At 35.6% G+C, this 11,376-nt stretch overlaps 1 protein-coding gene across 1 annotated transcript; it reads left to right on the plus strand.

The window, feature by feature from the left end:
• The first annotated feature begins 6,664 nt into the window (after positions 1 to 6,664).
• LOC131039071 (ADP,ATP carrier protein 2, mitochondrial) lies at positions 6,665 to 9,109 on the plus strand. The gene is made up of 4 exons (XM_057971717.2): positions 6,665 to 6,784; positions 6,932 to 7,288; positions 8,084 to 8,455; positions 8,653 to 9,109. The coding sequence occupies exons 2-4, from the start codon at positions 6,938 to 6,940 to the stop codon at positions 8,947 to 8,949; spliced, it is 1,020 nt and encodes a 339-aa protein (XP_057827700.1). The 5' UTR covers positions 6,665 to 6,784; positions 6,932 to 6,937; the 3' UTR covers positions 8,950 to 9,109.
• Positions 9,110 to 11,376: the final 2,267 nt, after the last annotated feature.

Here is an 11,376-nt window from a genome sequence, read left to right on the forward strand (position 1 = left end):
GGGCAGTTGAGGTGCCTTTGTCCAACTCATCAAGGTCGAAGAAACGTTCATAGACTTGATGCTAGGTGAACGATGCAATTTGAAGCCGGTGTGAGCAAAATCAAACATGGTTAAAACATAGAAAGCCAAAATACCAAAGTGAGGCTTAAGTGAGGATGAAAATTGGATAGGGATACATTTTATAATGCTACAATTAAATCACATGCTTTACTCATGGCTTGCTCGTTTGAGAAATGGGCTAATTGCACACTTTTAACACACTTTCGAGTTTTTGAGAACCAAGATTTGTGTCATGCTAACACATGTATCATTCAACAACTTGGGCCCATGGATAAATAAATCTTTGCTTCTTCTCGCTAAAAGGAACACTAGCGGAACACATGGTGTGTTGGTACAATATCTTGAAAGACTTGTCTTTGGTGCTAGGAGGAATTGCGCCAAATTAACATGTGTCACGTGTAGAGATACACCAGAAAGTAAAATGCATGACCTATTGCTTCATAAAACACTAGTGCACAAAGTCACAATGCAACACCTTTGCACAATGCACATGGGGAAATAGTTCTCGAGCTACAAAGAACTTGCATTGTGTCGACACATGGCACACTTCGCTAGTTGCTTAAACTTAAAGATAAAATGACCTCCAGAGTAAAGATTAAAAGTTATGGGGCTTAAAGAATATAAATAAAGCCTCATCAAAATTTCTAACTCAAGTGTTGGCTGAAGGTTTTGGTAGATAGGATCTATAAATATCAAACAAAGATGAAAAATTGCTCCCTTACAAATGCATAGTTGGTAGTTTTAATTTATTTTTTAATTTTTTTTATCAGTTATTGTTTCTTAGTTATATTAGACATAGGGATTTAAATCTAGTCCAAACAGGTGGGGCTACATAGGGGAGCCCCATCCCCAGGCCAAAAACCAAAAGGCTAAACCCATTAGCAGGTTAGGCATTACACAATAGTTTTGGTTTCACCCTTATCATGAAAGCGAAGAAGCATATTGAAAGGAATCTCCTCTTTGGCTCTCTTCTCTCGTTTCCTCTTCACCTCAATCCAACCTTCCTCATAATATTGTAGTTTCTTCCCGGTTTCATCCGCAAGAGTACGCCTTACCATTGGGCTCCTAGCCCCAACCTTGTTTGAATTTTTTTAGCTTCAACATGGTTACATCCTTAATAGCCTCCCTTATCTTCAGGCTCTTGGTCCCAACTTTGTCTTTTTCCTTTGTCTGACCACCAAGTGAATCAGCTCTTGGACCATTAGTGCCAATATCAACACTAGAAATAGCCACAAAACCACCAACAAGCCCCGATGAAGAAACTTGAGCATCCTTCGACATTTGGTTGGCATTCTTCACTTGTGAGGCACAAGAAAGGACATTTTGGTTGTCATTTCCCATCACGTAGTGGGAATCGAATGCATTTTTCCACCACATTCCCTACTTAGATGAAGATTTATGGTCACAATTTGCAACAATGTAACCCATCTAAAAGCATCTGCGACATCAAAAAGGGGTGCCCTCATAATCTACTGGTTGAAGCCACTTTCCCTCTCCAAACTTCAAGAACACCTCATCTAAGAAGCCCTTTTTAAGGTCCATTTCAACCAAAATATGAACAAAAGTTGTATGTTGAAAACCTAGGGAGCCCTCATCCACTCCCAAAAATTTACCTAGAGAATTTCCAACCGCCTTAAAGCAAGATTCTAGCTAGAAATCCAAACGAAAGTACAAAAGTCTTATCCACATTGGAACTTTATCAAAAGTTTCTGTAGTTGGATTGAAGGTTGGGTACCACAGTTTTAGGAGCAGCATGTACTTGTCCTCCCAGCTCCATTGATACTCACAAAGGACCCTCTTTCTATCCTGTCCATTGTAAAAAACAACCACAAAATGATCACGCATCAAGGATGGGTTTCCAAATATAGATATCCATGTGTGGAGTTTGCACAGACTCAGCCAAAAGCCCTTAAATCTTCCAATCAAACCCAACTCAGAAAAGTATCTTTCATTTTCTTTAACTTCATTAGCTATATTCCCCCTAAGATCATTGTTGACCTCTCAGCAATGGGAAAGCCCTGTAAGAGATTTACCCCAAATCGACCATCTCCTGCCGAAACCGCTTTGCCTAAATAAGTTTTATGTGCCAAAGATCTCTCCTTCCCGCTCACAGCCTGAGTGAAGCTTTTGCGATCACCACTTTTGTTAGAGCCACCTCTCCCGTGGCAATCCCTATGACTCCCAAAAATGGTAGGTCAAAAGGGAAGATATTGCCTTCCATCCTCTGCAAAACCAACAGGGAAGCTCGCACGCAAGTGGCCTTGGATACTGGTCGAAACCCTAGTTGCAGAAGGGCGGTGCAACATTGTTCGACCGTTGTGCTCCAACATTAATTTTAACCAATCTTGGAGGGAAATAAATCCAGTTTTAAAATATATTTCACAAACATCCAATTTGAACATTTTTCTCATCCTAATTTAATAGAGCAATATATATTTTATGGCGACTATTAGATCTCTCTTAAACATGTTGTAGAATAATTAGCATTGTGAATTTCTTGTTGAGCATCTATTCGTTTTCTAAATACAATGTTTCTAATCTGTGATTTTAGATGAATTTGTTGATCCCAATCAACCATGGTATCATGATATTTATACTTATCTTTATGATCAAGCCTTGCCAGCAAACCTCTCTCATAAGAACAACACAAATCATTCATTCAATGTAAGCTCTTGTTTTACTATTTTTGGTGAAAGATCATATCAAAGAGGCTTTGATTGTTCTTTATTGTAATGATGTCTGAATGCAAAATAGGCTAATCTTGTGCTTAGATAAATTCATGATGATATATGGTGCCCATATTACTGCTATCTCCTAGCTAAGAATCATCTAGAAATAGGTTACTACTTGCCCACTATAGAACATGATGTGTGGTAATACATCAAATGATAATTGATTCATGCACCTTCACAAGCTTTGTAGCCTATACCTGCTCCTTTGTCTCTCTTAATGAGGCCTTGATCTCTCATTGGCAAGATTTAACCTTCCTCTTTTGAAGGCCATAAATTCATTATTACTACCACTAAATATTTTACTAAATGGATTGAAGCCATTCTCCAAGTATCTATACAACTAGTAAACAAATAGCTAAATTTATACTCCATCATATCATTTGCTGCTATGGAATTCCTATAACCCTTAGCATAGATAATAGTAAATCTTTCAATAACCAAGACGTTCACACTCTTTGAGAAAAACTCCATATCCAACATCATTGGTCTACACCTTATTATCCACAAAGTAACAATCAAGTTGGGGCAACTAATAAGACCTTTCTCAAAATCTTTAAGAAAATTCTCAATAAGGCTAATCATTATTGGCATCTCCATCTCCATCCTACTTTATGGGCTTACTACACTAGTATCCATGCTTCCACTAGTGCCAACTCTTATTTGGAACTAGTCTTTGACTCTAAATAAATCTTGCCAATTGAAGTCAAATTACTATCATTACGCATATCTTTGCATAACCTCATTGATGATAAAGACTATAGGCTTACACAATTATAAGAATTAAAATTCTTTGAGTGACACCTCCATGCATTGAATCGTCTACAAGCTTACTAGAACCATCTCCGCATAAGCTTTAATAATAAAATCAAAAGTCAAGAATTCAAAATTGGTGATTTGGTCTTGAAAGAAAATTAAAAAATATCTAATACGATGATAAGAAAGGAAAATTTTGAGCTTAATTTTGGCAAGTCCCTTACGTCATTTTTGCTAAATATGGATCAAGTGTATATTAGTTGGCTACTCTAGATGGGGAAAAATTAGACGTGCCTTTGAATATCACTCATCTCGAATGTTTATATGCTTAGTTGGTAGAGATTCTCAACCAAAAATTTAAAAAATAAAAAAATGAGAAAAATACAAAAAAAAACTAGTAAAGAGAAAAATCATCTGCTTCTTGTGGCACCGTGGACAAGTACCATGGTGAAAACCTAATAGCATGTGGCATGTTTAGAGTTGCATTTCATTTTCCTTAAAGTCATATCCAAGACATTTTCTTAGCATATATCATACTATTTTCCATATGTCATTTTCCAAGCATGCCATTTATTCATCCCATTATTCAGTTCAACCTTGTTTGATGCTAGGGGTAGTTGATTGTGCTTTTCTTTTAACATTGATCTTAATGTCTTCCCTTTTCCTCCTTTCAAATCTTGGAGAAGTGTCTTTTATTTTTTATTTCCACTCATTTATGCACTTGCAAGTTTAGTGACTTAATAACATGTCACATATAAGTTAGGTATATAATCTTAACTTTGTTTTCATTTGGATCTTTTAACAACATTGATATCAACCATCACATGAATCACTTGCCTTAATGTCATATATCTATTCCGTCAATCTTGTTACCTTCATAGGATGTATCATTCCTCAAATTAGGCTTCATCATTATTTTATCTTTTTCTTTTGTGGGATATTGTTCCCCAAGTCAAGCTTCCTCACCATTCTAATCTTTCATCACCTCGATCTATTTATCACCAATATTTCTCATCATCTTGATAAGAAGTTCAATTATTTATGTTTATGGATGTTGCTTTTTTATTTTTTATCTTTCTTTTTTCATCCATGTTCACATCTTCTCTAGGCCACCATCATCGTACATATATTGGTGTGTCCTGGCTGGTGTCAATTGGGGCATGATCTTAGCTTTGTGATATGTCTATTGGTTGTGCCACACAATAGCCATCAAGGTTTTCAATGAGCCTTGTGTTGTGTTGGGGCATCCTTTTTGTCTTCTCTATTTGCAAGTTAGTCCTTTCCCAATTTGACACATCATCTCCCCAATCTTCATACCTTGGTGCATAGCATCAAGTTCTATATAAAAAACTAGGTTACTTGCACAATTTTGCATAACATTTTTCCCCTTTCCTTATCTATTTGAGATCTTACTCGAGTCTCTTTCGTTCTTGCATAGTCTCTCAAAGGGGCATCATTTCATCCTTTCCTCATTTTTATAGGCCCCATCTATGTTTTCTTTCTTTTTTGAAATGGCATTGCTTCTTCTAGTTGCAACATCATCTCAAAGATGGGTAAAATTTTGGCACTAAAACATGTACCTATTTCTAACCTAAATCCCTCTGACATTGATTTAAGTAATTAAATCTTCCATCAATAACTCCCTAACCCTCCTCCAAAATTAATTCTTTTAATCATATAAATCCTACGTATTCTCCACCCTCCATCTCTCAACCTCCCAATTGACCTGATCCTAGCCATTTGTTCACCTTTAATTTCAATCTCCACTATTGATTTCTTCTTTCAAAAACCTTCAAATGTCCTAACCCTTATCTCATTTTGCAAGCAATCTATTGAGTTTATATTGGTATGTTGTTAGTGTGAACTTCCACATTACATCCACTTTTTGAGAAAATCCACCTGCATGAGTGCAACAAGACTTGAAACATGTGGTAATATTGTTTTGGTTTATTGAATTTCATTTTTGATTTCTTGTTCAATTGAAGGTTTTGTCTATACAGATTAAGGTTTTTAATACATTGTTTGAAATCTTTTTTAAATTTGTATTCAATATGGACAATATAATTATATCATCTAAAAACAATGGTTACACTATCTAGAAATAATGGAATACAAAATATTAATTGAAATAACTACCTCTTAGCACTCCGAAAAAAAAATACATATAAGTTTTAACTAGTGAAGGACTTTTAACTTATAGAAAATTCTATATTAAAAAGTTGTACACTACATCAGATCTTATTGATTTAAAAAGTACTAACTAAATAAGATTGTATTAAAAAATCAATGGTTATCGAGATTTACACAATACTTCTTTTAATCTTAAATGTTATTTTATGTATTTTATTTATAATATATTTCAAATCTATGAAATGAAATAGTTCCATATTTTGAGTAGAGATATCAAGAATATAACAGTAATTATTAAATATTTCATATTTACTAAGTCAAAATCACAAATATATCATATGAATTCCAGGATTGTGGCTATTTATCAAGTCAAAGATTACAAATAGTCAATGCGTCATTGGTTTGTTGGTGAAGTTGAAAGAAATTTAATGAGGTCACCAGGGAACAAGTCTTGTTGAGTGCAAGATGCGCTCCCACATCCAAAAAAAAAAAAAGGCTAAAGATCAGATAGCAAAATCGAATTTGTAAACAAACCTCCAAAAAAAATCACAAATATATCATATGAACATCAACATCAAAAACCAAATAACCAAATATTCTAGAAAATGATTTCTTGCTGAACACTCTTTATAATTACCTATCCAAGACAATGAAGACCAAAGACCAAAAATAAATTGTCACATGTTATTCCTCTAGATACGTTGCTGTTAAGTTCATAAGAAATTATTGGTCAGCAGCCTCAGTTCGGTCAGCGTCGGCGAAGGTATAGCCGGCAGCGAACAGTTGAATCCTGCTGAACACTCTTTATAATTACCTATCCAAGACAATGAAGACCAAAGACCAAAGACCAAAAATAAATTGTCACATGTTATTCCTCTAGATACGTTGCTGTTAAGTTCATAAGAAATTATTGGTCAGCAGCCTCAGTTCGGTCAGCGTCGGCGAAGGTATAGCCGGCAGCGAACAGTTGAATCCTGCTATAAATATCATGTACATGGCCATTTCCAACTACAATAAAAATATATCCCACGGCATTCAGTGGTGTAGTTGAGGAGGATTACTAAGTGATTGTTTATTGAGTCGTCAGATCATCATTTGTTTCTGCAAGAGTGAGTATTCTGAGTTTTGTTTGTGTTGATGGATCCCATATCTCTTAAGCATATAAACATATTATCTTCTGCAAATCTCCGTATATCCTTTTTTGATTGATTATCATATATTTATGGCAAATTAAAGTTTAAAGTTTTTTCGAACAGTTGAAAATGGCAGAGAAACCAGAGTTTTCTTTCTCGGGGTCAATGAGTAAAGGCAGAAGCAGGACAGAGTCTTTGTTCCCTATGGTTATCGCCGCACCTAGCGAGCAGGGTTTGTCAGGGTTTATGACTACCTTTCTTATGGGAGGGGTTTCTGCTGCAGTGTCAAAAACTGCCTGTGCTCCCATTGAAAGAGTGAAACTGCTGATTCAAAACCAAGATGAAATGTTAAAAACAGGCCGCCTCTCTCATCCCTACAAGGGAATTGGGGAATGCTTTTCTCGTACAATCAAGGATGAAGGTGCACTTTCACTTTGGAGGGGGAATGCAGTGAATGTTCTCCGTTACTTTCCCACTCAGGTAAAAATGTGATCAAATAACTTATTAATTGATGAGTCCAAAGGGCTATTTAATGAATGGTTCATAAGTCATAATATTTGTTTGAAGTTTTGCAAATGGATTAATAGGCTAAGAGAAAATTCTATGTTTTAGCATGTTTATGATTTGTTTGACGTTTTGCAAATGAATTAATAGGTTAAGTGGATTTAACCTTAGAGAAAATTCTATGTTTTAGCATGTTTGAGTTGGAGTAGTATCTGGATGGATGACCTTCTGGAAAGCCTGATGCTTCACCTCTGTGAGTATGGACGCATCTATTCTGGCTCCAAAACGACAGTACGGATTGACTAACACGCGTGTTAGTTGCGCGTTTTACACTGTCGATTTTACAATAAACAGCTGTGATTGACTAACACGCCGCTATCATGCTGTACGAAAGGTCTGTTTTGGAGCCAGAATAGCTTCAGCATGTGAGCATCACCTGAATGCAATGAATGTAAGGGTACCATTCATTTTCATGAAAGATGGGTTCTTATAAACCACTATCATGAAACATAGATCAATGTGCTTGATTCAAAAATTACATCCTGATATTTGTAGTTTTTTTTGGGACTGAGCTCACCATAAAATCCCCTGAAAATCAAGAGTACCCAGAAGTTAGGAATGCCATTATGCAACTATTTTTCAAATTTTAGGTTGTGATCATTATAAAATCCTGTGTTTCATCAATGAAAAACTCCATGTCAGTGCAATTTAGTTCCTGTAGATTTTGTCTTACAATTTGAATTTGACTGTATGAAATCTGAATTACTGTAGGCTTTGAACTTTGCCTTCAAAGATTACTTCAAGAGTCTGTTCAATTATAAGAAGGACAAGGATGGGTATTGGAAATGGTTCGCAGGAAATGTGGCTTCTGGAGGTGCAGCTGGTGCAACATCATCTCTTTTTGTGTATTCCTTAGACTATGCCAGAACTCGGTTGACTAATGATGCCAAATCTGCCACCAAAGGAGGAGAGCGCCAATATAATGGTCTTATTGATGTCTACAAGAAGACTTTACGAACAGATGGTATTGCTGGCCTGTACCGTGGATTTAATGTATCCTTGGGAGGAATTATTGTGTATCGTGGTTTGTATTTTGGAATATATGACTCTGTCAAGCCTGTGCTTCTGACCGGTGATCTTGAGGTAAGTTTCATTTCAATTCTTGACACTTAATTTTATTAGATTTAATTTATCTATTAGTTTATGAAGTAATTGTTTTTTTGATTTGATTGTGTATCTTTTTTTAATATCAATGTTTTGGATCACACTTCGTGATATGTAAGAGAGACTTAAAAATTAGAAATCAGATTACTGTATTTAATGTTGGATTATTATTACAGGGTAATTTCTTGTTGAGTTTCCTGCTTGGATGGGGTGCTACAAATGGTGCTAGTTTTGCTTCATATCCATTGGATACTGTTCGACGTAGAATGATGATGACATCTGGTGAAGCTGTCAAGTATAAGAGCTCATTTGATTGCTTTGCATATATCGTTAAGAAGGAAGGTGCCAAGTCTCTGTTCAAGGGGGCAGGAGCAAATGTATTACGGAGTGTAGCTGGAGCTGGTGTTCTAGCTTTCTATGACCAGTTGCAGTTGCTTATTATAGGAAAGAAATATGGCTCCGGAGGTGCTTAAGTTTTAAATAGTTCTGATAATGACGAAAATCTGCATTGTTTTAATTTCTCATACCAAGGAATGTTATTTATTTTTTCATTATTTTAGTGGGATGCACCACATACCATTGTAATATTGTTTTAAGTATTTTCAACTTTTAAATACCAATGTTTATTTGTCATTGTAAGATAGGTTATTTATTTTCTAAAAAGTGTCAATGTTTTTTTAAAAATATTTACGATTTATATTAGATTATAAAGTTGATCTTTATTCAAATATTTTTCGGTTTGAGTCGAGTAACATTCTTTTTCAAGGGATTAACTGGATCAACTTAGAAAGGCCCATTAACAGGCTGAAATTTGATCATAGGTCAGCTTGACTAAACAAAACTATCCAAATGGCTGAAAGGAGTTTTGATGGGATTTATATAAGAAGCTACTGCAATTACCAATTCTAATATTGTGCTTTCTATTTGAACACACATATGAGACAAAGTCTCCTCCTTCTGTTGAAAAATTTACCTTTTCCTCTCTTTCCAAATTTCCCAAATAAGAGTAGGCAGGCAAATCTGCCAAATACTCGAAAAACTGGATCTCCTTTGTTCTTTGTACCAACTCTGGAACATCTCCCTCAGGGAAGCCAAAAATGGGGACTACCACCCAAGTTTTTGAGTTACAAATCTCCAGCAACTATTTGCATATTCCAATTATACAAAATGATGATCTAAAGTTTCCTCACTACCATTACATAGGATGCATTTGTATATACTTGAGAATCCAAACTTTTTTAATCTCTTCCCCATGAGAATGTGTCCTCTTAAAGCCAGCCAAGAAAAGGAACCAGCCTTAGGTAAATTGTACTTGTTCTAACAAATATGATATGGCCAATCATCCTTGATCACGACCAATTCAAGCAACTTATTACTAATTTTGACTGAGTATTTCCTATATTTTGAACCACGCCATATTATCTCATACTGGGAATCTGCAAGAAGAATTCTCCTTTTACAAAAAATGTTTTGAACTATTCTTCGTTCATGTGAAAATTATTAATGGGTTTCCAGTGCCATTCCACCCCGTCATTCACCCTGTATTATTCCATATAATCTGCTATCTTTGTGCCCCAAAGCACTTATGTTACCTATTTAACTTCTTGATATTTGCGACTCTCCATTAAAGCAGGGTGACCAATTCAGGAGTCATTCCAAAAGCTTGTTGATTTTTCATTGACCAATTGCCAAGTAAGGTGGTCGATGATAGCAAGTTTGCAAGAAATTATCAAAAACCAAATGGAAGAACCCTTGGAGGGTTTCCTATTGTCAAAATTCTCTTCTTGGACTTATTATCATGATACTTTGTTTTGAGAATTTTCACCCCTTTATAATTTGGGTTACTATACATGCTCCAAATGAGTTTTGTTCCCATTGCATCATTCATAAGGTCCCAATTTATGATTCATGTTCCATTAGTAGACTTTAGTTGACAAATTTTATCTCACACTAACAGGGGAATTTGATCTACATCTTGATTTACATTTTAAAAAAACTTCCTCATCTTTTGTTCTATGGCTCTAATAATGTTGAGTGGAATCTTTATACACATCATAGAATAGAGTGGGATAGCAGAAATCACTAACCTCGGCATTAATATTCGGCCCACAGATGTAAGTCATTTACTTGTCCAGCCTTTCATCCTATTGGAACGGCTATCCACCAACTTTTGCTAGAGATTTGACTGTTTTTTCTCCCGAGAAGAGTGGGATGCCTAAGAATTTTCTTGAAACTATACTAATTTTGATCTCTAAAATGTTGGCAATTTCTCTTTGCTTATCCAATTTGGTGTCGAAAAAGAATATCTCCAACTTTTTCCAATTGATTTTTGGGCCAAACACCCTTCACGACTCATCAATCGTTGCTTTGATACATTGAGCTTCTCGAAAAGTTGATTCACCCATCAACAGTGTGTCATCAACAAATTGAAGGTAAGAAGTAGCTTCCAATCCCCTTGCAATCTTCACACCCCTCCACCACCTTTCTCCCCACTTCTTTGAAATTAACCTTCCCAAAACATTTTCCATTATAAAAAAAAAATGGAGAGATGGGATCTCCTTGCCTGAGACCTTGAGAAGGTAGGAAAAACCCTTGAGGACCACCATTAACTAACACTGAGAATCTTGGGGAGCAAATAGAACATCACACCTAAGAATTCCAATCTTGACATAATCCAAAATGTTCCAAGACTTTCAAAAGAAAAGTCTGATCCACTTGGTCATAAACCTTACTAATGTCAAGTTTCACATGTATCAAGTTTGTATTAGGTTTCCTTGTGGAATGAGCAACCTCATGCACTATTATTATGTCTTCTATAATGGATCTATTAGGAGTGAAATGACTTTGTTCTTCTAAAATAATGGATCCCAAAACTTTCTTCAATCTATTCGCCATCACTT

The sequence above is a fragment of the Cryptomeria japonica genome, chromosome 6 (assembly GCF_030272615.1).
Source record: "Cryptomeria japonica chromosome 6, Sugi_1.0, whole genome shotgun sequence".
Lineage (NCBI taxonomy): Eukaryota > Viridiplantae > Streptophyta > Pinopsida > Cupressales > Cupressaceae > Cryptomeria > Cryptomeria japonica.